This window comes from Stegastes partitus, unplaced genomic scaffold, assembly GCF_000690725.1.
Source record: "Stegastes partitus isolate 25-593 unplaced genomic scaffold, Stegastes_partitus-1.0.2 Scaffold450, whole genome shotgun sequence".
Lineage (NCBI taxonomy): Eukaryota > Metazoa > Chordata > Actinopteri > Pomacentridae > Stegastes > Stegastes partitus.
In genome coordinates, this window is record NW_007578181.1 from 346,070 (window position 1) to 370,924 (window position 24,855).

The 24,855-nt window shown below is 45.0% G+C and overlaps 3 protein-coding genes across 6 annotated transcripts in view; 2 read left to right on the plus strand and 1 right to left on the minus strand.

Moving 5' to 3' along the window:
• Positions 1-2,713, plus strand: part of pcmtl (l-isoaspartyl protein carboxyl methyltransferase, like) — a 4,020-nt gene extending 1,307 nt beyond the window's left edge. For 2 of the 4 annotated variants that reach the window (XM_008286336.1, XM_008286337.1), the window contains exons 3-9: positions 580-684; positions 823-854; positions 985-1,089; positions 1,214-1,334; positions 1,435-1,520; positions 1,769-1,938; positions 2,056-2,713. In XM_008286336.1, the coding sequence (XP_008284558.1) occupies positions 580-684; positions 823-854; positions 985-1,089; positions 1,214-1,334; positions 1,435-1,520; positions 1,769-1,938; positions 2,056-2,092 (656 nt within the window). In that variant the 3' untranslated portion in view covers positions 2,093-2,713. Of the gene's footprint in view, positions 1-579; positions 685-822; positions 855-984; positions 1,090-1,213; positions 1,335-1,434; positions 1,521-1,768; positions 1,939-2,019 lie in introns of all 4 variants that reach the window. The other 2 variants (XM_008286339.1, XM_008286340.1) reach the window with 2 other exon arrangements.
• An 857-nt stretch (positions 2,714-3,570) lies between these two features.
• On the plus strand, positions 3,571-7,774 carry rpusd2 (RNA pseudouridine synthase domain containing 2). Its single transcript, XM_008286341.1, has 3 exons — positions 3,571-4,206; positions 5,452-5,748; positions 6,730-7,774. Exons 1-3 carry the CDS (start codon positions 3,580-3,582, stop codon positions 7,522-7,524), a joined length of 1,719 nt encoding a protein of 572 aa, XP_008284563.1. The 5' UTR covers positions 3,571-3,579; the 3' UTR covers positions 7,525-7,774.
• A 1,648-nt stretch (positions 7,775-9,422) lies between these two features.
• On the minus strand, positions 9,423-22,845 carry disp2 (dispatched RND transporter family member 2). The gene is made up of 10 exons (XM_008286342.1): positions 22,751-22,845; positions 18,728-18,866; positions 18,305-18,573; positions 17,576-17,605; positions 17,332-17,455; positions 16,571-16,703; positions 15,671-15,769; positions 14,935-15,032; positions 13,567-13,725; positions 9,423-12,764 (listed from the first exon to the last, which is right to left on the minus strand). The coding sequence occupies exons 1-10, from the start codon at positions 22,843-22,845 to the stop codon at positions 9,423-9,425; spliced, it is 4,488 nt and encodes a 1,495-aa protein (XP_008284564.1).
• Positions 22,846-24,855: the final 2,010 nt, after the last annotated feature.

The following is a 24,855-nucleotide window of genomic DNA, read 5'->3' on the forward strand; positions in this document are numbered from 1 at the left end:
TAATTTGGTAGTGACTTTTATGATTACAGTGATCATGTTCGATTATGTAACTGCAGCAAACATGCAGCTGTTAAGTGGAAAATCTCTGTAATTAAAAACTTGATATGACAGAACAATATTTTGATTTTAACAAATGGATCAGACGTATCCAGCTGTGATGGAGCTCAAGATACAGCGAATGATTTAGCTGGAGCTGATAAACCGTTGCTCTGTGTGTGGCAGGAGAAGAAAAATACACAGTTTGCTGTCATATCCTGATCGATCCCATGTCAGGGATGATCTATAATTAGAAGTAAGTGATGAGTTATCGCTGCATTGTGTTGTGTGTAAATGCACGCACTCATTGAATACATTTCTGGATCTGGAGTGGCTCCAGGGAGAGTTCAGTAGTGGCTGTTGCCCCCCGTGGAGGCGCCTCTGTGCTGCAGAGATAACTGACTGGGAAGGAATTATGTTTAGTTTAAAGACAGGACAAGCACAAATCGACCTGAAAACAGACTTTGGCACCACAGAGTTCATCCTGGACACTTGCATCTGTCATCAATTCAGTTCAGTGTCATTGCCTCTTTTATCCTCCAGATCATGGGGTGATCCGCAGCGACAGAGTGTTCAATGCAATGCTGGAAACTGACAGAGGGATCTACTCCAGAGACTATCCTTATGCAGACTCTCCTCAGTCCATAGGTACACAATCCAGCCACACTTTAGAAACTCATACGTACTTAACAAAATGATAGCATGTACTTGGGTCAATGAGTAATAGGTATTTCATCATCATAGATGTGTGCTGTGACTCTGTGTTTTGATATGATGTCATTACAGGCTACAGGGCGACCATCAGTGCGCCACACATGGTGAGTAGCAAACATTAAACTGTGTTGTCAGACACCAAGATGTATTTTACAGTAGGTAGGCCTAATAATTCCATATGTGTACACACACACACAATGTACTGAACGTTTTCCTGTTGCCGTTACTTGACAGCATGCTCATGCTTTGGAGCTGTTAAGTGACAAACTAACTGAAGGGGCCTCTGCACTGGATGTAGGTTCAGGAAGTGGATATCTCACCGCATGCTTTGCAAGAATGGTGAGTTGTACATAAAATTGACAAGTCTCCTTTAAAATATTATCCGTGGCTTGATGTTTTGGCCCATGAGTTACCATAAAACACATGACTGAGTGCGACAGCTGCATTTTTCTGCTGTGTGCAGACGGGACCCAGTGGTAGAGTTGTCGGCATTGAACACATTGATGAATTGGTGCAAATGTCGATAAAAAATGTGCAAGCTGACGACCCAGAGCTGCTCTCCTCTGGACGCATCAGACTTGTAGGTGAGTCCGGAGGCGTCAAACTCATGCATCTTTCAAATATTGATGTTTAAGCTGCACAGCTACAAAACATTATAAAAGTCATACCTGCATCCGTCCACAGTGGGAGATGGAAGACTTGGCTTTCCAGACGGAGCACCGTATGATGCCATTCATGTGGGTGCAGCTGCAGCCACTATTCCTAAGGCTGTAAGGACACGTTTGGCTTGTACTCTTGTAGAAGTTGAATTTATAGGAAAAGAATAAAAAACAAGGCACAGCAAGTTACATTCACAGTATATCATTTTATAAAGGTAATCTTGCACAATCAAAGGTCTTTAAAATGCTTTTATCCAATGCATTCAGCTGTGAAGACATTTTTCACACACCAAACCAATTAAATTCATGTCTTAAACTGTATAAAACCCGTGTTTTTTCTGTTTCTCTCCTTATGGCAGCTCTTGGAGCAGCTGAAACCGGGTGGGCGGTTGGTTCTCCCTGTGGGCCCCGATGGTGGCAGTCAGGTGTTGGAACAGTATGATCGACAGAGTGATGGGACATTCCTCAAGAAAGCTCTGATGGGAGTGGTGTATGTCCCCCTGACTGACAAGAGGCGCCAGTGGCCGGGGTAAGAAACACCTTTAACCTGTAATTCCTAAAACAAAACCAGTGAGTCGCCTCCACTTGCTATCCTTCCTTCTCTCCTCAGAGGTGAGCTCTGACTGCAGTGTGGTTGCCCCTGCAGGAGGTGGCGTTGGTGCTGCGTCTCCGGGGCCGTGTAGCACTCCTCATGGTTTCACTGAGCTCCTGTCTTAACAACCTCCTGCTCAGCTGGGTTGTCACCTAGCAACGTACAAGGAGGATCTTGCTCTGTTTGCTTGACCAGATTGTCTTCCCAGGGAGCTAAAACAATGAGTGATTGAATGAGTGACCGGCAATCTGCTGGTTGCCCTGTTCCCAGAATCCTCGGTGTCAGATAGAGAGTTATATGAATATTTTGGTTGACAGAAGAACAGGTGTACACAGCATTATTCACGGGAGAGGTTGTGGAGTTTGACATGTTTGCCGTTACATCTTGAAAAGCAACAGGATGTGTTGTTACGGACGATTGTGGGGAATTCAGATTAATTGTGTAATCTTACTGGAACACTTTTGTCATGAATGCAGTAATGCATAAAGACGAACCTGAGTACAAGCCAAGGAATTTTAATACATATTTAGTCAGTTAACAAAGTAATATATTTTGTGGTAAGACGGCTTCTTGCTCACTTCGTATACTGTATGTGTGGAGTTCGTCCTGTTTGACGTTGTTATTGTAGAGCAGGGGGGAGTTGAGACTATACAAATATTGTAATTATGTGTATACAGTAGATTTATTAATAAAACCCACTGAATGAAAAGAATAGTGATTGTTGTCATTCTTGTGTTTTGCAGTTTCTTTTCCCGTCCCTCCCTCTCCCTTCTTTCATCCAACCAACTCACTCCTCCTTCTAATTCCCCTAACACGACAAATAAAGACAATGCACGCGATAAAACAAAGAAACTAACCAACAAAAGCCTTCAGTAGTACTTACACATTCCTTTCAACCCTATTTCCCTGCTGCCAAGGCATTATGTGACCATTGTAGGCATAAATCAATAATCATTAGACACAAAGGAATTAGATGATTATGCCATTTAGCTTCACAATCTCTACTTCCCACTATTGTGGGTTTTTCTATTTCTCTGTTGTTTTTAAAGATCAATGATGTCTTATTGTTATCGCACAGCCTTGAGGAACAGTCCCTTTGCATTTTACTGTCACGCACATACTGTATGCGGATGTGACAAATAAAAACTCTTTAATCTTGAGTCTCCTCCACCATCCAATATCAAGAATGTACATGACATATATGAATAAATATAAAGTAACAAAATAGTGCATGTCTATGTATAAGTGATTAAGTGAGCAAAAGAAAAAGCCAAATTATCACCAATATTTTTAATAAAACAGAGGTTTCTCGATTAGCTTTGTCCAGAAAAAAAATAGCAGCAAGCTATTATCACTGACAAAATAAAATCATTTTCAAATACATTTAAGTGAAGAAAATACATATAGTTGTCAGAAAGAGCAGGGAGGAACATTTAGGAATAAATAAACAGCTGCTAAGACCTTTAACAGCCCGTAGAAGACGATATGGTGGGTTTGAACTACATATTTTACTGACTGGACTACACTTGACGTCACCATTGTGCGCCGGAGGACAGAAGGACCTCTCGCTAGAGAGTCATGCACGTGAATGTGTCCGCGCGAGGTTTACTGTCTTTATTCTCCCCTCTAACGAACGTTATCAGTCGTGTAGGTCAAGTTACGTCGTTTTACAACTTTAATACATTTCAAAGCCGTCATTTTAAGTCCTTACGCCATCAGAGGAGCGCCTCGACGATGGAGGCAGCAGCTACCGACACGCGAACACCGCCGGACGTAAACACTCCGGTGTCCGAGGAGGAAACCGCGACGAAAGACGCGACAGAAACTGGCAAACGCAAAAGCGACGAGCTAGACGAAAAGGAGAAAAGTGGCCGAGGTAAGAGGCGGAGAGGAGCCGGAGGGAAGAAGCAACGTCCGGGCGAGAGATACATCCCCCCGCCGCAGAGACGCAACCCGGGTGTGGGCTTCAACCAGGAGCACTTCGACGAGACGTCCTACTACTTCGAGGGTGGCCTCCGGAAGGTTCATCCGTATTACTTTGACTTTAAAACCTACTGCAAAGGTCGGTGGGTTGGAAAGAGCCTCCTGGATGTGTTCAGGAGCGAGTTCAGAGCGGAGTCCGTGGAGTATTATGAGAGGGCAGCCAAAGAGGGGCGCATCAGGCTCAACGAGACGCCTGTGGAGGATCTGTCTGTGGTGCTCAGGGTCAGTACCGCGTCCTCATGTGTGATTGTTATGCGCTCCTAATGTCAGAATAACTCAGGAACAAAGTCAGATCAGTTTGTAAATAACATAGGAAATCACCAGTTTGTTCCTCCTGCACTGGGAATAGCACACGTAACCATTAGTGATGCACGATATTAAACTGTCTAGCTGATACCGATATCCGATATTAAGATTTCTGATATCAGCGATAACCGATATTACCGATGTCGATATTCAATTTTTGTTCACACCAAATTAGTATAAATTAGTATAAGTAAGCACTGTGAGAAAATTGTTCAGAAGAAGCCCAAATTAGACCACGTAGTGTTCTTTATTACATAACAAAAGTAAAATACATTTTAACATAATTTAGCATATTTAACGTTAAAGGACCATTTAAGCAAAAACATCTGTGAAATAGCAGCGATATCAAATGTAGAGACGAAGGCGCTGATGTTAGACAATCATCGGTTTTTCACTTCGGCTAGATTTGTTCATCGGACTGATACCGATATATGGGAAGTAACGCTAATATCAGCCGATACCGATGTGGTCGCTGATATGTCGTGCATCCCTAGTAACCATACAAAGTCCAGTCATACTGACTGAAGCAAATTTATTTATAAAGCACATTCACAAGCAACAGGAGTTAAACCCAAGTCTCTTAACCTTTCTGAAGTCTGAGTGGTTAAAGGTAAACTGGTCCATACATTCGTTGTTGCAAAGGCTCGATCACCTCGATTTTTGAACCTGGATCTAAAAAACATCTGGTTGTTTGGGCTCTGTGCTCCGAGCGTAAGAGCTCCAATAAGTAAGGTGGTGCCAACCTATTTAAAACCTTAAAACAAGCAAAACAAATCAGTCCTGACACAGATGTTTCAAGCGCAGATATTTTCTTTATCCTGTTAACAGATGGACAGCTGTGTTTATGTAGGTAACAGGAAACAAAACTCTGCGATTTTTAGAGGTAATGAAGCCAAACCTAGATCTTGGTCACTTCTGTTACCAATGAATCGGCACATAGGCTAATCTTTGACATACGTTATGGTGTAGTAGACATCAAGTCTTGTAAGGACCGTATATGTATTTGCAGGTGATAGAAGGAGAGACACACCATTTATGTCATTAAAGCTGTAACTAGTCCGAATACTGTCGTCCAAAGAATTAAAAGTCACCTGATGCTGAATGGTCTTATGTTCCACATGGTCTCACCAAAAAGACTGAATCTTTCCCTCCTCTCCACAGAACAATGACCTCATGAAGAACACCGTGCACCGCCACGAGCCACCTGTAGTCGGCAGACCCCTGAAGGTTCTGGTGGATGACGGTGAAGTGCTCGTGGTCGATAAGCCGGCCTCCATCCCCGTCCACCCCTGTGGCCGCTTCCGCCACAACACGGTGATCTTCATTCTGGGAAAAGAGCGGGGTGTCTCGGAGCTGCATACGGTCCACAGGCTGGACCGGCTCACCTCTGGAGTCCTGCTGTTCGCCAGGACGCTGGAGATATCCAAGAAACTGGACCAGTTGGTGAGAGACAGACAGGTACGTTCAGGACGGGTTGGACCTGCAGTCGTCCCTTTAAGCTAAAGTAAATGAATGACTGCGTTTTAAGATTTGCCCTCTCTGTGTTCTGCCATTTCTTTTCCCTTCCTTGTTCTTTCATCCAACTAACTGACTCCATGCCCACCCGCTAATCCCCTAACACGACAAATAAAGGCAGTGTACATAATAAAACAAACAAACTTAACAAACAAAAACTTTCAGTACTACTTACGCATTCCTCTCAAGCCTTTTTCCTGCTGCCAAAGCATTACGTGACCATTACAAACATAAATCAATGATGGTCTGACACAAAGGAATTAGATAATTATGCCGTTTAGCTTTACAATCTGCACTTCCCTATTATTTATGACATTGTGGCTTTTTCTAGTTCTTAAAGAACAATGATGTCATTTGTCTTTGCACAGCCTGGAGGAACAGTCCCTTTGCATTTCATTGCACAGACTGTACGAGCATGTGACAAATAAAAACTCTTTCATCTCCTCCATCATCCATCATAATGTCACCAGAGAGAGTCAAGGATGCACATGACATATATGTACAAATATCAAGTGCCCCAAGAATGCATGTTTATGTATACCCATAAGTTATTGAGTGAGGAAAAGAAAAAGACAATTAGTCACCAATATCTGTAATAAAACAGGTTTTTCTTGATTAGCTCCAGCAAAAAAATAGCAGCAAGCACGCTCACTGACGAAATAAAATATTACATTAAATATAGAACATGCATATAATTATCAAAAAGAGCAGGAGGAACATTTTAGAATAAATAAACAGATATCATATTGTCTGCTAACAGCTTATAGACTCCAAGTGTTTAAACTACACGTAGCACTGACTGGACTACGTACTGACATCATCATTGCGCGCCTGAGGGGAGAAGGACCTCCAGCTAGAGAGCAGTGCACGTGAGCGTGTCGGCCGGGTTTTTAAAAAGTGCTCTACATTTGCTCTCTCTGCCAGCTGGAAAAGGAGTATGTGTGCCGAGTGGACGGGGAGTTTCCGGAGGGCGAGCTGATCTGCGAGGAGCCCATCCTGGTCGTTTCCTGTAAAATCGGCCTCTGCCGAGTTGACCCAAAGGGAAAAGACTGCCGAACCGTCTTCCAGAGGCTCAGCTTTAACGGAAAGACAAGCGTGGTTCGCTGTTTGCCCCTGACTGGACGCACTCACCAGATCAGAGTGCACCTCCAGTACCTGGGCTTTCCCATCATCAATGATCCGATATACGGAGCCTCGGCGTGGGGTCCTCACAGGGGGAAGGGGGGCCATATAGGGAAGAGTGACGACGAGCTGCTGCAGGCCCTGGTGGAAGAACATCGCTCTCAGGAAAGTCTCAACCTGCTAGATATGACAGATGACTGCATCGGGGTCACACAGGAGGCAGAGAAAAAGAAAATATCTGACAACACAGATAGAACCGATGGACCCGATGAGAGTGGACGAAGCTGTCAGACACAAGTAGACAAAAAGTCTGATAGCACTGAGACAGAAAACACTAAGAACACCTCAGTCAGAGAGTCTCAGAGCCCTCTATCAACCAATTCAAATGGAAATCAAACAGAGGCAGCTGATTCCGCTCTGAAAACTCCTCAGGGGAGCCGAGACCACCTGTGTAGTGAATGTAAACTGGTGCGACCGGACCCCACGGAGAAGGAGCTCGTTATGTATCTCCACGCTTTGCGCTACAAAGGACCTGACTTTGAATATTCCACCAGTTTACCCGACTGGGCCAAAGACGACTGGGTGGAAGCCGAGTAGAGCCCGATGAACTCTGCTGACGGGTTTGGCTCTCGGGATACTCGAGGATGTTTTACTTTTTCATCTTCACAGTTCTTTAAAACATTCTCCTCATTTGTATTTTTGCTTTAAACTTTGGTTGAAGATGAAGTTTTGTTCCCATTTTAATCAGAGGACTGTTTTAATTTCATCCTTAAATCCTGTAAAGCGTGTGGTACAGCAGCTACGATTTGAAATAAATAAAAAAAAGCCAGACGGCAGGAAAATAAATGTTTTATTTTATTCCATTCTGTGAAAAATGAACAACACAGACAGCTGTAAATAATCGTGTTGGGTGACCTTTACTGATTCATGTCGACAGAAAGCGTGTGAATCATTTCTTTCATCTATAAGGCAGGTTGTTCTGCTGAGTGGTTTACAGTGAAGGCTTATTGAAGACTCGTGATTGTACAGTCAAGATGTCAAACACTTCTCACATGAGAAAGCTTGAGAAGAACCCTGCTCGTAGGCACGTTTTCATATACACCTGTTCTCATCAAGGTCTCAACTCCTTTTTGATTTAAAGGACCATAAACACATCTTATTTAGCTTTTCCAGGGACACATCCTTTGCACAAAACACACAGTTTCAGCCAATGAAACAACCCGTTGAAAGACACACATGCTGCTGCTCATGGTATAAATACTGTTATTTTAAATACAAGAAGATACAAGCGACTGATCTCAGCTGTGGGAGGACCCGTGGATAAAGGCTGCCTGTTGCTTAGATAGTTACCTGTCGGAGTTTCCCACAACCGAGCAAAAAAAAGGTCCTTGTTTAAATTATTAGCTGTCGATGCAGAGACTTGCAATGGTGTAATTACTGCTTTGGAAATAGAAATTAGAGCTCCTGCTTCTTTACAAAGGCTAAGGCGTATGCTGACATCCACAGACCCTGGAATAGTTTGCACCTTAATTTGCCGACAGCGTATAAACTCACATAGTGTTGTGTAAGAAACCCTTTTTGCCCTTTTAAAATTATTACATAGGTAAACATTACATTATTTATTTTTTTGGCACTGACACTAGATTAAACAGCATGACTTATAATTTTGACAGTGAAACACTAAAAGCAAGCCATGACACCACTAATGACACACCGCTAACTGTAGGTTTCTGATTTTCTACACCAAAAGACAAACTGTACATGTTATCAGCACAGAGAGCAAAACCTCCACCGCAGTCGGATCACCGCTGTTTGCAGCTCCAGATGCGTTTGATTCATGCTTATAAACTGTATGTGACGCTGCACACACACACACACACACACACACACACACACACACACACACACAATGCAGGTCTTTCTCTGAATGTCTCACATTTATATTTCGATATCAAGTCCATGAATGTATATGGCTCATTGGGGGTCAATTCCAGCATAGAGGAAGGCCAGCGGGTGCACACAGTTGCCGTTGTGTTTGTTAAAATCCAGGTACAGAAGTTTAAAAAGTTCCAGGCACAAAGTAAATTCTGCAGGCTGCAGGTGCGGTACTCGGTGGTGTTTGGTGTCGACCGTACGCTGCGTTTTCAAGTGATATTGGTGCAAAGTCGTGGCTGAACGCGGAGCTGTCTCCTGTCTCGAAAACGCTCAGTCGAACGAGTCACGCCTCGATTTGACCTTCTGCTGAAGAAACACTCGTGCTCTGACCTTGTTTGTAACGGACACCGACACAACCTGAACTGCGACGTTAGACAAACATGCTGTCACATGTTACGTTTGCAGTTGGCTTATATTTCCTTTGAGCATTATACAAACATAACAGCTTCTTTTGTAAGGTCTATATGCTTTTCTAAGTACAGTGATTCCTTTTATTTTTTTTTAAATATAAATTAAGAGCAACTAATGCACAGTGTTTGCAAAGATTCCACCAACATTGCTCAGCACGTATCCTCTCGTTGTCCGTCTCTCTTTATCCAGACGTCCGGTAAGTCGGGCTTGCTGTTGGGTAGAATGACCACCTCTTCACTCTGGCTGGTGCGACCTTTACCACAGCTCTCGTAAACCGTTTCTTTCAGCGAGAGACGAAGCGTGTCTCTCTTCCCGTTGAGGTGTCCCGGTTGTAAATGGACCTCCGCCTCGCCCTCGTGTTGCTGAAGGTTTGAAGGCCCCGGTTCGATGTCGCTGAGGCATGTTTCGCAGGAATCCTCGAGGCCCTCGCAGGAGCTCTGAGACTGCGACGAGAGCCCTTTGTGGGAGCAGTGGTGACCATAGTGACTCTCCCCTGCGGTGTTTTCACCTTTGCAGAGAGACGGCTGGTCGGTGGTCTCCAGCGTTTGGCTGATGATGGTCTCCTCGATGCTTGAAGATGAGGAGAAGGATGTATTGCTCCAGTGCTTCAGCTCAACACTGTGTCCCCTGCAGGTTTTACACAGCAGCTTGTCCTTAGCTACATCTGCTTGTGCCAGGCCTATCGGGTGTAGGGTGTTGTCTTTGTAAGGAGATGAGGTCTGGAGGGCTGGTGGCGCTTGGCCCATCTTATGCTGATGACTGCAGACCTCCTCGCTTTCCCCGTCCAAGCTGTTCCTGCCCTCATCTCTCCCAGAGTACTCGATCTCATCAGAGAGCACGGAGGGCCGGTTGGACAGTTTGCTGGTGCAGGTGCTGTTCTCAAAGCTGTCACTCAGTCGATAAGCCAAAGGCTGGAGCTCGTACTGCTCCGGCCCTCGGTTCCCGCCGCCTCCTCCTCCTCCTCCGGGTGGCTTCTGTCTGTGCTGACGTTGGTGGTTGGGGTAGAGGTAACCGGCTGCTTCTTTGTCATAACTCCTCCTCGCTCTAGATCTGCCAAAGGCCCCATTAGCGGCCGAGGCTGACGAAGAACCGGGCTCAGAGCAAGAGGACAGCACGGCGTCTGTCTGGTCTGAACAACACGGCAGCGAGATCGTTCCACAGTTTCTCTGGGGTCCGAAAAAACAGCACAGCGACTGGAAAAAGAAGGTCGCAAACCCACACGCTACACATTTCACCAAAAACAGGAAAATCCCAAGTTTTCTGAACGGCAAGGCCGTGGCAGGTAGCATGATAATCCCCATGCAGAAAAACGCTCCCGACACTATTGCTACAGGACAGCCCATCCTCTTAGTGGCATGTGCTACTTTGCCAATTTTGTCTGAATGAGGAGCTAAGCTGTAGGATATGCAATAATTAGCGATAAAGTCAACAGACAACCCTGCGGCGGATGATATAAACAGAGCCTCAATGCCATTCAGCTGCCATTCAAGAAGAACAAGGAGGCCGACTGTGACAAACACACTGCCTCCTACAGCCAGAGTCCCATATATGCTCAGTGGAATATTCCAAGTGGTTACGAGCAGCAAAACAAATGTGAGAGCTACTGAGAAGCCAGCTACGACCAGAGTCTCAGAGCCTAAAGACTGCTGTAGATCAAAAAGAGACAGCTGACTGATGAACCAGCCGTTCTCCAGCCCTTGTGGTGCTCCTGATATTTCTCTGTTAAACCAAGTAAGGATTTCTCTGTAAAAAGCACTGGTTTTGCTGAAGTTGAAGCTGTAGAGGTATGTGGTTTTGAATGCCAACACGAGGGCAGCGACCCTGCCATCTGGCTGGAAGTACAGGCCTCCGCTGTGTGCCAGATGGCCCTCGGCGTACCTCTCTGCCAGCATCATACTAAGGCAGTTCTCAAAAACGTTGGGAGGGTAGGGGAAAGGGATGTCATTACAGCAAAAATGAAGGGCGTCATCGCTGTCCGAGCACCTTCTGACGGATACCCAGTGTACTAGCTGCTCCACGAGGCAGATATTGTCTGTTATCACGTCTTTGTCCTCGGGGGTCAGAGGGGAATAAAAGCTTTGGTTCTGGACCCGTGCACATAGATCCCTCAACCAAACCTGAGCGTCAGGTCGGCTCATGTTAAAGTCTGGGTCGAGAACTAGAGAGCCGTTGCTTCTTGGGTCAAAGTGATCCCCATTATCGGTTGGTTTGACACCCCAAACAAGCATTAACGTAACAGGCTTATCCTCTCCATTTTTCTGTCTCTCAAACATGAACATGTGGCTATACTCTGAGTCAAATCTCTCGAATGGATGACTGGAGCGGAAAAGCTGGGTGACCCTGCTGTCGAGGGTGGGCAGTTTCATGCCCGGGTCGATGCACGCCATGTATGTGCCCCCGGCTGCGAGCACGGCGAACCAGCACACCCAGATGTACCTAAACTTTACCACTCCACAAGGCAGGATTTTCAGAAACAGTAAATTGGATGTGTCCGTGAGACCCCGTTTTAACTCTCTCAACTTCTGCCCAAGGCTGAAGAGGCATCTCTTGCGTGAGCTCGTGTCCCAGAAGCCACCGGTGTTTTTGGAGCAGCAGGGTTTCCATCCTTGCGCCGCGGGGTTAGCGGAGGACGACTTCGTGTAGCGCTCACGCAGGATGAACGAGCACGGCAGCCACACGAACGCCAACAGGGAGCTGATGAAAGAGGCGGTTCCGAGATAAATGGAGAAACATCTGATTGCTGTGATGCTGCTGAGATAACCGGAGAAAAATGCCGCGCTGGAGGTCAACCCTGACGCTAAAATCAAATATCCGACTTCCTGCAGAGCTCGGTTCACTCGCTTCTCCAGGGAGGCTGACGGGTTCTGGGTCAGCTGCAGATTCCAGAAGTCGGTAAAGATGAAAACCTGATTGGAGCAACTTCCCAAGAGAATAAGAGCCGCAGAGAGGTTGACCAAAGGAAAGAAAGTCAGACGAAATGCTACTTTGTAGAAGAAATAGGAGGTCAGGAGGGAGCCTGTGATTGCTATTATAGATAATGCTACGATGAAGAGAGAGTGGAGATAAAGAGCCATCGTGAAAAGAAGAGATGCAACCGCTAGCATGGGGTACACCGAATCCCTCGCCAGGTAGTACTTGAACAGGGTCTGCTTGATGCCAAAGTCTATGCCGGTGATAGTCGTGTAATTGTATGTGAGATCCTGGCCTTCCAGGTTGTTCATGTACATCTCCATCATGTGTTGTCCTTTGTTGACGGGGAGGAACAGAAGGCTGTACTTCAGCGTCGGGATTTGGTACTCAACGGTCTGCGGGCCGAGGAAGTCTTTGTCGACGAGGAAGTGCAGGATCTGGAACACCACACGGGACTGTTTGCAGCGGGAGGGAACGGAGGAGCAGCTGCCATGTTTGGGTCTCTCGACGCAGCCTTCCACGAGATGTCCTTCGTGATAGTACTGAGCACATTTCCGCAGAAGGTTCAGGGACTCGGTAACCTGGTGGGAAAGACAGAATGTGGAAAATAAACTGCAGACAGGACAGTAGGATAGGGCTGAGTAGTAATTACTTCACCCACTTTTGTGCCCACTTTCCTGTTATCTCTTTCGGAAATTTGCTTTGAAGAGACTGTTGATGCCACTTTTCATCGTCCAGCACATTAACCCCTCTTGTTGTATTTTTGTGTGGCTTATACTGTGTCAGTTACTGAGCTTTAGAAGCATTGTTAGGTGGATTTACATTTGTTTTTTATTTTTTGTACCTTTGCACAGATGGTGCAAAGGTACGTAAAAAATGAAGCTAATCTACCGGTTGTGGCTTCATATTTAACACACATGACAGTGGTATCGGTCTTTTCATCAAGAATATTTCCCCAAACTCTGAGCTACTTCTTTAAATACTGCAAAACAATAAGTCAGCAGTACTAACACCAAAATGTATACAAACCTATAACTGTAGCAACACCACAAACTTCCTAATATGACTTCAGATAATTGGTTACCTAAAATCCACTTATGTTCATTCTATCTCATTTTAGACCCATTTATTTACTTTTTGCCAATGAATACTGCAAGGTGCCATTAAAACTTGTCACCTTCAACTGGGATCGTTTTCCCAAACTACAGTTTTCAAAGTCCAGTTTTTTTGTCGCTCAGCACTGTTTTCCGTCACCACTGTGGTACATAAACAAGACGGGCTGCTGCACTGCACTGTTTACAGAACGCCTATGTTTATAATTACAGCTGATAAGGTACTTTGCTTGTCACAGTAATTTGTTAAATGGGAAGAAAGCTCCAGTACTTGCTGTGAGGTGAGGCTGAGGCAGCTGGAGGCATTAGTGAGGACTGCCAAGTAATTCCCCAGAGACCAGCTCGGACAACAGCCGCTTCTGGACGTCCCCTCGGCTTCCACCTTCACATGCTGCTGGCACAGGTCTTGGAACTGGGCCTGGGAGCGAATCTGATTCAGACCAGGGAGAGGGTTTTTTTTTGAATGCATGCCCAGTATTGAAACAAATCCACAAAAGAGGAATTAATTTCACAAGATAGCGTACAGTGGTTTGTTTGTTGTTGTTGTTGTTGGAGCAGAGGATTAAAGAGCCGGTGTGTCGGGTTTAGGGGGATCCATGGGCAGAAGTGGAAAATAGTATTAATTATGTTCTCATTAGTGTGTTACCTGTTACCACCAGAGGCTATAATAATGAATTCATGGTGAGAATTGAATGCCTTAAACCTGCATTCTTTCTAATAACCAGCAGGGCGGCGACTCCTCTGGTTGGAAAAATAAGTCAGATTGAATAGAAGTCCAACCAAAATGGCTGTTGTTGTCACTTGATTTGTTACCTATTTTCCTGACATGTTTATGGTCTCAATTGCTAGTTTTGATTCTTCTTCAAAACAGCACGATGCTTATTTTTTAAATTGGGGTCCCATTTAAAGTAAAATGGACAAAAAGCAGCGTATGCAGATTCGTTCTAACTCAGGGATCTCCAACGCCGGTCCTCGTGAGCTACTGTCCTGCAGGTTTTAGACGTTTCCACACCTGACTCAGTTTAATGGATCATTAACAGACTTGTGTAGAACTTGACAACAAGCTGTTGGAGAGCCATTAATTGAGTCAGGTGTGGAAACGTCTAAAACCTGCAGGACAGTAACTCACGAGGACCAGAGTTGGAGATTCCTCTAACTCATCCCATCCAAGTTTAGAAATGCCCGAAATTCCAAACTTGAGTCTTTAAAAGTCGTCGTCCACAAACCGATGGGTGGCGTCATGGTGGCTACGTCCATCTTTTCTATAAAGTCCGTGTTAACTACAAACTGTTTTTGTTATCTTAAAATTATCTCTTTCATTTGGAGAGAAGGACCCATCATGTTGCACCATCATGTTTCTGCCGTGGCCCTGATTAGACAAACCAAACGTTGGCCCTAGAGAGGGACCTTTTCATGTTTTTTCCTACACATGGAAAGCAAAACGTCATGGATGGGTTGTCAGTTGGTTGCACTCTGCATGCCACTAAATCCTGCACGTTTAAAATGTGGAATACAGCCACTGTACTGAAGAAAAAGACGTCAACGAGACTGACAGATGATGGTGATGACTAAAGAGATGACGAAGGGAGCAAAAGGCTGAGGTGAAGGTGAGATGAGAGAGCGAGGAGTCAGAACGAACCCTGGATTGCTCCATGTCACACATGGCGTGGATCGCTTTCAGACTCCAGAGACTGGCGGCGTTTTCTGATCGAAACACCAGCTGGGCCAAACGCTCGTCTGCGTGGAGAGAGCCAGATGGAGTTAACATACATGAACACGACAACCAGCGTGAATCATCAGCACAAACATTCAGAACGATGCAAGATGCTCGTTCAAGTTATTTTTGATGTTCATAAACCATAAAAGCAGACGAACAGCATATTTCTTGTGCTTATTTCCTGCCGTCAGTCAGTGGTGAATAGAAATTGGGCTTCTTCAGTAAAATGCAGACCTCAAGGCTTGGACTTGCTAATAAATCTATTTAAGGAGCTTTCTGTCTTTTATAAGGAAAACAGAAGCACAGTCTTTGATCTAACAGCAGACTGTTTCAAAGCACAGCTTAAAGACGAAAATCTGGGATAACCTTCCCGAGAAAAAAGCACTCAACAAAATGCTTTGAACTTAAAGCCTCCATCCACAGCTCCTTACTATCTCACAGGTTTGTGTAATCTTGTACTTAACTGATAAGCCGACACTTTTATCTTGTACTTTTTGTCATATGCGTGCAGCGGCTGCTAATTACTCCTGCGTGGTTCTGCCTTTTTATTTTTGACATGCAGTTTTAGGAAGTTGCTCGAATGCTGATTGCGCATCCGACACGTTTGTTGTTGTCTCAGCCGAGAAGGGAAGAGTTGAACTGAGCAGGATTTACTCACCTGGAGCATCACACAGGAAGGTGTCTAGAGAGGAGTCTCTGGCCAGCATCCTCTTGATACGAACCCTTGGGGCGTCCTGGCCGCCGCCGCCGCTACTGTCTTTACTGACACCAACCCGAGCACTGATAGAAAACACAAGCAGATGTGTTTCTCAGCGTCTTTAAATACATGTATTGTGTTCCAAACAAGATGATGTAAAAGTTCCATGATTATTTGGTCACTTGGGGGCAGCACAGTTAACACAACGTTGGCAGCTTTTCAGTTGATGTTGCAAAGATGTTATCCAACACTTGCTTATTTGCACATCCAGCAGACATGCTGCAACGTTAGCAACTGGAGTTGTGCAATATTCAATCTCCTTCTTGTTTTCAATCTACTTCTTGGAAAGCATTTGGCTCCATATGGTTTAGATGCTCTCCTGCTTACTATGTTAAGCACTGTGAGATATACAAATAAAACTGAATTGAACCTGCTTTGGGTTAATGGGATGGTATGATTCAACCAAACCAGCACCAGCTGCAGGCCAGAAAACCAAAACAATTAGCCTAATTATGTTTAAATGTGTCGTAAAGGTGAAAGGAACTACAAAAATGGGGGATATCTCTTTGGCATTTCATCACTATGAGCAGTGCCGTTCACGTTAAAATGCTCATTTGAGTAATTGCAAACGATCAAATTTGATTGGAGCAGGTTTAATCTGATTTATATCACTGACATCAGAGTTGTTTTTTAATGATCTGTTGTTGGGTATCCGTTGGCATTAGCACTGATAACAACATCAGCTTCTCGTGATCCTGCAGCACCAATCTGACCATCATTTCTGTATCTGTCCAGCTTCTATCGATCTCTGCAGCCTTTATGTGTGTTGCAGCCTCCCTCTACAGAAGCCCTTCATCCTACTAAAACTCCCCGCTGACCTTTTGCTGAGCTGCTGTGGTAAAGGAGACAGAGTCTTCCCCGGGCCCGTGTTCTCCTGCAGCTCGTACAAGCTGGACTGGCGAACTCCGATGTACGTTCCCCGCGGCTCGAAACCCTGAGTAAACACAGCACACACACACGTTCACACACACGTTCACACACAAACCCACATCAAAGCTGAAGACACAGCGTGGACGCCGATTCCAATCAATGCACTGCGGTAGCTCCCTGAATAAATCAGCATCACAAGCGTCGCATAATGTTGTCTGAACAAGCATAAAAAACACTCCGTATTTGCTTAATGAGTGTTTGATGTTATCAGCGAGGAAGCTTTTGTATGAAAGCAGGTCAAGTTTTTTGCATTATCATATTGTGTTCTTGTGTAAATGATTTCAGACGATTCATTAATGATGCATTGTTTTAATTCGCATGTTGCATCGTCAGAATCGCTCCTTAATCACTGTTTATCCTGCGAGCGCGCATCTCAAAAAGGTGAGGAGATGTATTTAATTAAGATGACAGCGAGTGTGATCTAATTCAACGCGGCTCATTGAATCCGAGATGAGACTGAAGTAAATGGATGCGGCCGACATCATGAGTCATTAGACAAACAGTAATTAACGCTCAGCCCGAGGTGGTGAGGGAGGTTCGTTCTGTGGCTCTGACTAAAGGTGAGACGCCACAGCGAGTTGAAACCACAGGATTCAGATTTAGAGATTTCTGTCGGTGCGTCTGAGACTCACCAGCAGCGGATCGGAGAAGTCTGGCAGCGGACCGATGAAGAATCCTGCCAGCGAGCATCCCAGCAGCAGCACTGCACAACCCAGCAGAGCCGCTAACGGATAGTCCACGATCACCTGTGAGTAGCTGCCAAACAGGAAACCACAGACGAAGCAGAAGCAGCCAATAAAAAATAAGCTGCTGTCAAAATAACAGAGACATGCAGGACCTTGTGGGTTTTCAGAGAAAATAGATTTTCACGCTTACTTTTTAAGAATCCAGTAAAGTCCTCCGTCCCTGTTTATAATTAAAAATGGTTATTAATAACAGAAAACTACCATTATTATTATCATTAGAATGACTCAACACGGCACACTCGGCGTCCTCAAAGGAATTGTTTTGATATTTCGGAAGACTTGTTGATTCATTTTTCTTGGCAGGATGTCGATGTGAAGATTATCGCACATGAATATGAAGCAGTGGATGATTAGTTCAGCACAGGTGACCAGAAACAGGAGAAAACACCTGATTTGCCTGACAATTTTATAGCACAAAATATAGAGTTCTTTGTTAAAGAAATGTGTTTGACATTTACAGTGAAAGTTCAGGCTTTTATGTGTGATAGTTCACACAGGGTGATACTTCAGTGTGCAAAGAAACGTGCAAAAAGTGGGTTGATTGGTGTTTTTTGAAATAACTTTATCGCAGAAAGTATCGCTGATGATTTGAGATGAAGTAACCCTGAATGATGCAGCCTCTCTGATATGTTTGTCGAACTCCAATTCCACAAGTTTCCCTTTTTAAAAGCAGATATAACCAGGAAACAGTCTGACACGTAGCCATCTGGTAATCTGTGTGAATATACCAACAAGATGTGTTGATTTAAAACTGAGATTTCCAGGTGAGTGATGATCTTTATGCTGAACCGTTGTGCGCTGCAGATGTTGATCTAACTCCCAGTAAGAAACCAGAAGGAGCCTATTTCCTATCACACACCTGACTGTCACCACATGCCGCTGCTTCGGTTTCTGCGTCCTCTCGTTTGACCCGTGCAGCCAGTGGCATCGCACCGCTCCGTGACGGGACGCCTGATGGCCAGAGCTGCAGCTGTGGCCCACTTTCACAACCACACCTCCTTCTGCATGAGCGGCGTTTGAATGACAGTTGTGGCAGACGCTGGGTTTGATCGGCCCGTGGTGGCTGCAGTGGGGACACTTCCGGGGCTGCGGCGAATCGTAAGCCCCGGTTTGAGGACTCTGGGGGACCTACAGGAGGAGAGAAGGTATGTTATAGACACAATTTATTCTGATGTCATTCAAGTGTTTTGAGTGACTTGCCACCGCCTGTCACATCCAAACCCCATTTTAATGAGCATATCTGTCCTAAACAACACACAGCACAGCCAGCGTTCAGGCATACTTGGTGATAAAGCTGGAAGGAGGAAGACGGTCTGCCGAGGCTGCTGCAGCTGTCACACAGCTCCCCTTCAGACTGGATGACTGTCAACTGGGCCTCAGCAGAGCTGTCAGGGGGGCACAGAGAAACCGCCGGGATCTCGCTGAGGAGAAGGAGAAGGAAGAAGAAGAAGAAGAGAAGATTGACGGAGAGGTGGCCGCGAAAGAGGCGACAAACTTCCTTTAAAATGAAGGTGCAAAAGTTGGGCCTGTAAACAGTGAGCGACATCTCAGTTTCCCGACTGTACTTCTTGGCTCGATTTCATCTCATATTCTGAAGGAAATCGAGCGGCCCGGCAGAACTAATGAGGTAAGGAATGGATTTGTGGGTAGCTGCTGGAAGTAAGGGAGGCCAATTAAAACAGAAGGAAGGAGGGTGTGAAAGGGAGACGAAGGGGGAGAATGAGAGGCTATTTTCACATCGTGTCACCATGTCATCACGTTATGGAGAGGTAGGCGGCTGTCCTGGGCAGATAACAGCAGACTGAGGGGTGACTCATGGGTAATGGCAGCAGGCAGGAGAACCCTGGAGTGGAGCACGTAATGATATGCTTCTGCCCTCTGAGTTTGCAGCCGATTCCTTTCTCATGCCTACAGTATGTGTTGCGAGCTCTCCAGAGAACATAAAGGAGAAGACGTCTATTTTTAACCACGTTAGCCGCGTTGCTCTGAGGACGGCAGCGGCGGATGGTCGGTGTGTTGGTCCGCCATGTTAGAATGAAATATGTTAAGATCTGTTCAATAGACTGACAGGATGGATAGTCATGGTTTGAAGAGGATGAGTCCTACTGGTGATCTCCTTATTGTGTGAGGTTCATGTTTGTAATTAACCCTCTGAAACCCTCGAGTGAAAAACTATAAATACAGAAAAAAATCAGCTTTCTAGTATTTATTGAACTAATTCTGTGTGATGTGCTGTTTTTCCTGGAAAATTAACCAAATCTAAGCTTGAAATCAAGATACTGTGTCAAAAACACTTAATTCAACATCTCATCTCTCAGCTGCACTCTGTAAAACAACAAGTGATGTGCTCCTCAGCGTAGCCAGTTAACCACTATAAGAAGACTATACAGCCAAACTGGGCTGAACTGCAGGCTGTGTCCACACAGAGCAGATAAAAATCACAAGTCACAGTTGTTTTCCAGTGTTGCCAACATCTGGGGGCTCTTGTTGATTCCAGTTTTTTCAGTTTTTAACAGATAAATAGTGAAAGAAGTTCAACTTTCAGGTGTTTTTTTTTACATTTATTTAATGATTTATGGTGCTATAGCTTTGTTCTACTGGACTTTTTTGCGGTCTCGCTACTAAATGATGCTAAATAAGCCCACAATTAATGTGACCGGAGCAAAAGAAGGCAAGAACCTGCCTGGGGTTCAAAGCGTTAAATATTAAAGCAACAACTGGATGGATTGACATTAAATATAAATTATTAGTAATATTAGCATGAGAATAAACTGAGGTGGGCTGCAAGGTGGCTCCATGGTTAGCACCTCAGCCAGTTTGCATCCCAGTGAGGACACCCGGGATCTTTCTGCGTGGAGTCTCCATGTTCTCCCCGTGCAGCGTGGGTTCTCTCCGGGTTCTCCGGCTTCCTCCCACAGTCCAGAAACATGCTGAGGTTAATTGGTGATTGTAAATTGTCCGTAGGTGTGAATGGGAGCGTGCTTGGTTGTCTGTCTCTAAGTGTAGCCCTGTGACCCTTGTGAGGATTAAGCGGTGTGTAGATAATGGATGGATAAACTATCAGCAGGTCAGTTTAAACTCCTGATAGTTTAGTTTATGACTAAATAAACTCCCGTCATCCTGTATTTAATGCTGATTAGCAAACGTTAACACACTAACCCAACGAGATTGTAAAAATGCTGAACATACCATGTAAACAGAAACTAGCCTTAAACTAGAACAAACAAGCCCACCTGACTGAGCCACTGTGCTGGAGGCTCCACCAGGAGCCACATGCTTGTTTTTCCACAGTAGGCTGGACGCAACCGCACTTCCTGACTCGTCTCCATGGCGACAGAGTAAGTCAACAGAGCCTAATTGACCTCACACTGTTTTATTTGCATCCCATAATAAGGCGCACAGATGATAAGTAGTCTGCTGGATTGGTGGTGTACATTAGTGGAGGGATTATGGGGCTGATAAATGATGTGAACTGAACCTCAGAGTTTCGTCTTCGCGTTACAATAAAGCTGTAATATGATATAAATAACAGCAGCTCCTAGTTAGACAGCATGCTAGTTTAGTCTATAGATGCTAAAATCAACACTACCGACTAATTTAAAGCCACTTCTGTACTGTAGGATAATAAACTCCATCCCCCCCAGTGCTCTGTGCCGTTTAAATTATTTTTACCAGATCCTACGTGACCTCCGCTCAGCAGCCCAGCGAGCACGCGGTTCAGGATATCAGTGTTTAAGCCTAATTCTCCGTCTTTTTAACGGCTTTCTCGGAGCCGGCTGACGTAGGGGAACACACACGAGGAGAGCAATTTGTGGAACTCATTAATATTTCAGTGGATGAATACAAAAATAATTCCAGGAAGGTGTCAGCGAGCTGCTCCCGGACTCCGGCGGTGGGCGAAGGATGGCACCACAAATCTGAGCTAGCATCAAAACAGCACAGTGGTTTTGTTTTAGTTATTTCACTTTGTCACTTTGCCAGTTTGTACAAAATAACACGGCCTCATATAACAGCCAGGCACTGACAAAATATCAGAAACGCCTTTTGTTATTGGAATTCAGCTTCACCGAGTTTTAGCAGCAAATGAACATCATAGCCTCTGGGAAGGTGGTGATAACAGACGTATAGAAACAGTGTTAGATCATATTTATATGCTCCTCATTTAGTTTGTAAAGTAGCTGTGAAGTGGTGCAACGTTTCCCTCCGAATACAAGTGAAATTACAGTTAAAATGAGCACAAAATGGAAAGTATTGAGCTAAATGCATAGTGTGTCCAATCTGCACTCCGGTGTGTCAAAGCAAAGTGTCTAAAGTCACCTGTCAGGTATTCAAAAGCCTCAGTGAGGGATGGAAACATCTCTGAGGCCAAAGACTGTCAGCCGTACTCTCCACCTTCTCCATCTCTTCCTTTCTACAGCTCGTCTCTCGCATCAACTCTCCGGATGCCAGTCAATGTCACGTCTTTAGACATTTCCCAAACTGACAATCACGCACGCTGAAGAGCAGAACAAAAGCTCGCTCTGTATGCACAAGGCCGACTGTTAACCTTCTTAAAAAGCCAGAGCGGTGGACTATTAATAGAGGGAAGGACTGGAGGCTCTGCCTTTAAGGTACAGGAAACTGAAGCGAGACAGGATTCTTCATGTGGCCTGTTGCTGAGCTGAAGGGTCTCAGCTGTTTCCTGCTTTCATGTTTGGAGCCTCTCAGCCATTTGATTTTTTTTTAATATGCTGGGCTGCTCGTGGAGAACAAAGTGAGTGACGGGGTGACATCAGTGACCCAGAGGGCCGGCTTGACGGAGGCAGGAGGATGACACTGAGCAGATCTGGAGTCGACTGTTTGTGTGTGCTGCCCTGAATGCATGCAGACACAGAACAGCACAGGGCAGCTTCTATCATCCTCCAGTTCTGCTCAGCGTGATCCACCAGAGCAAGAAAAATATTTGACCTGAAAATGTTGCAGCAATTAAAGACTGATTCCTAAAAGTCAGCTGACATCAGCACATCTTGTGTCTCCAGCAGCAGCAGCACAAACAGTGAAACATGATCAGGAATGAACGCTGCCACAGCGTTTAAATAACGATGCTGATAGTGTGATGGCAAACTAACAAGAGCAGAAACCCTCTCCTGTGCTTGATCCTATTGTCCACAGCGCACACAGCTGGATTTGGAGCGACACTCTCCGGGAGGAGGGCAACAACACATGCACATCTACTACCGCGAATATCCTTCAGATGTCTCCACTAATCAAGTCACACAGCGAGCTTCACAGAAATCCACTTACAAGAGAGAGAAAAACAACCCACCTCTGGCAAGCCTCCTGAATTTCCTTCTCATCCACGAGAGAATCATCCATCACTATCGCGTCCGTGCTCTCTGCTGCTATCGCGCAAGCATCCATCCTGTTCCGCCTCTCAGCACCTGGTGTTCACGGCGGGGATGGGTTTCAGGATGGCGTGAAGCAAACACTCAACCTGCCATCTGCCTGAGACTGAGTCCACGAGGATCAGAGGTGCGGGCTTGTTTCTGGGGCTGCTACTACGGAGCAGCACCGAGGCTGTTTGGGTTAATCTGCCCCGAGCCGCGCGCTGATTGGCGGAGCCGCGGTGATGCTGAGGACGCTGCGTGGTCGCTGTCCAACCGGCCGCGGTGCTGGAGCACAAAGTGACGGACGGCTCGCATCGGTGGCTGCTTAAGTGGCTCGGACAGGAGCTACAGCTGCTGCTTAAGGCGCATCATGAAGGTGCGCAGACAGATGCTGCGCTCAGCTCGGGCAGCAACTTAATTGGGACTTCCGGTTGCTGATCACAGTGAGGCTCAATGTTAAGCATCAGTTCAGGTTAAAGCCAATAAGACCAGGATAATCAATACATTAAGCATTTAATTGAACAAAAGCACAAAAATACTACAAATATTGTTTTTATTTCATCTTTTATTGTCAGTTTAGGTGGAAAATGCACCCAGAAATGAACATGAGGGTAAAAGAGAAGGCCTGAGGCTGCTCCTTTTGTCTTTTTATTGCATTACAGTGGAAAAAATAGAAGCATTTTAATGTTTTAGCCAAGTTCTGTTAAGATGAATGACATATCCACAAGCTGGAACTAGTTGTTCTAGAAATCATTCAGAAGGCTGGTGCTTGTTAGATCATCAAATCTGGGGTTGTAAGGTGTTGGAAAAAACCTTGCTTACCAAGAGCAAAAACATTCATTAACAACTTGAGCCTCTGTTAATGACTCGTTAAAGTTCCCACATGCAGACGAGGTGAGAAAACCTTCAGCATTTATCAATGAGTTACAGACACCATGACTGGATGACTGCCACATAGACAACGGTTGTAATTTTCCCCCAAACTGGCAACCCCACATTTTCTAATTAATAACTTGCTTGACGTGTAGGGACTTATTATAAACACAATATATAGAATCACATCAGTTTACAACAATAAATGCTTGTTTTCGTTGCTGAAATTTAGCAAAAGGGTGAAAAGGTCAGACTGAAAGCTGCATTTAGGCCCTAATGTTGATCCTGAAGTGCATTTGTGTTTTACTTAGTGACAATTTGGAGAGGAGTGTCTACACTTTGCATGAAGGGTGTCTTATAATGTGCATAGTCTCATCGTATTTGTGAGGTTTAAAGATGTTTTGCATGCAGGTATAGAGAAGTTAACAAAGAGAGGGATATTTCCCTCTGAAACTGAGAAAACCTTCTTTTTAATAAGTGTCTTTTGTCACCTTCCTCTGACTCTGGAAAAATCATTTTCCAGCTTTGATTAACCTGATTATCGGTTGTGTGCAGAAGAAGCATCAAGAAGGAGTTCGTTTATATGACTAGAGACTAAGTTTGGTACTAAATGTTGAGCAAACGAAGAGAAGAGAAGAGAAGAGAAGAGAAGAGAAGAGAAGAGAAGAGACTTTAGGAGTCCTATTAAGAAGTGAGAAAGCCGACTCTGCAGACTCCACAGAAAGGAGAAAGTGTGACACAGCAGACCTGTGTGACTCGCTGCTAATGAGGCGGCTGCTGGTCTGGCTCTGGTTATAAATATGAATCATGGCACTGGGCCCTTGTCTCTGAGGGGCCACCACTGAGGGGTTGTGGGGGGGAGTTAGGGGAAGGAAATGATTTATTGGATGAGAGGCAAAGATCGGGAAAGGGAGGGAGGGTGTGAGAAAGTTTTTAAGGAGAGATCAAAGTAATGTTTTAAATCAGAGGCAGGAGGTGTCTTTTATTTCTCCAGTCACAGTGAAGCCTAATGTCTATCTGGGAGCGCGTCACTGATTCATGATGCTCGACACTGATTCATACATAGTAAAATAGGCCGAGTGAACATCAAAGCCGACGGATTCAAAGCAACAGATGAGAGAGTGAATCACTCAGAACTGCAGCTGATTAAGTCTGGCTTACAAAGAACCTT

What these genes read in the sequence shown, in the direction of transcription:
- rpusd2 (XM_008286341.1), top strand. Translation starts at nt 3,580, where the DNA reads ATGCACGTGAATGTGTCCGCGCGAGGTTTACTGTCTTTATTCTCCCCT. An exon ending in ATCTGTCTGTGGTGCTCAGG is followed by an intron (nt 4,207 to 5,451) that starts GTCAGTACCGCG and finishes TCCTCTCCACAG; the next exon opens with AACAATGACCTCATGAAGAA. An exon ending in AGTTGGTGAGAGACAGACAG is followed by an intron (nt 5,749 to 6,729) that starts GTACGTTCAGGA and finishes TCTCTCTGCCAG; the next exon opens with CTGGAAAAGGAGTATGTGTG.
- disp2 (XM_008286342.1), bottom strand. Translation starts at nt 22,845, where the DNA reads ATGGATGCTTGCGCGATAGCAGCAGAGAGCACGGACGCGATAGTGATG. An exon ending in CTTCCTGTGTGATGCTCCAG is followed by an intron (nt 15,033 to 15,670) that starts GTGAGTAAATCC and finishes CTCTCCACGCAG; the next exon opens with ACGAGCGTTTGGCCCAGCTG. An exon ending in TCAGCCTCACCTCACAGCAA is followed by an intron (nt 12,765 to 13,566) that starts GTACTGGAGCTT and finishes CTTTCCCACCAG; the next exon opens with GTTACCGAGTCCCTGAACCT.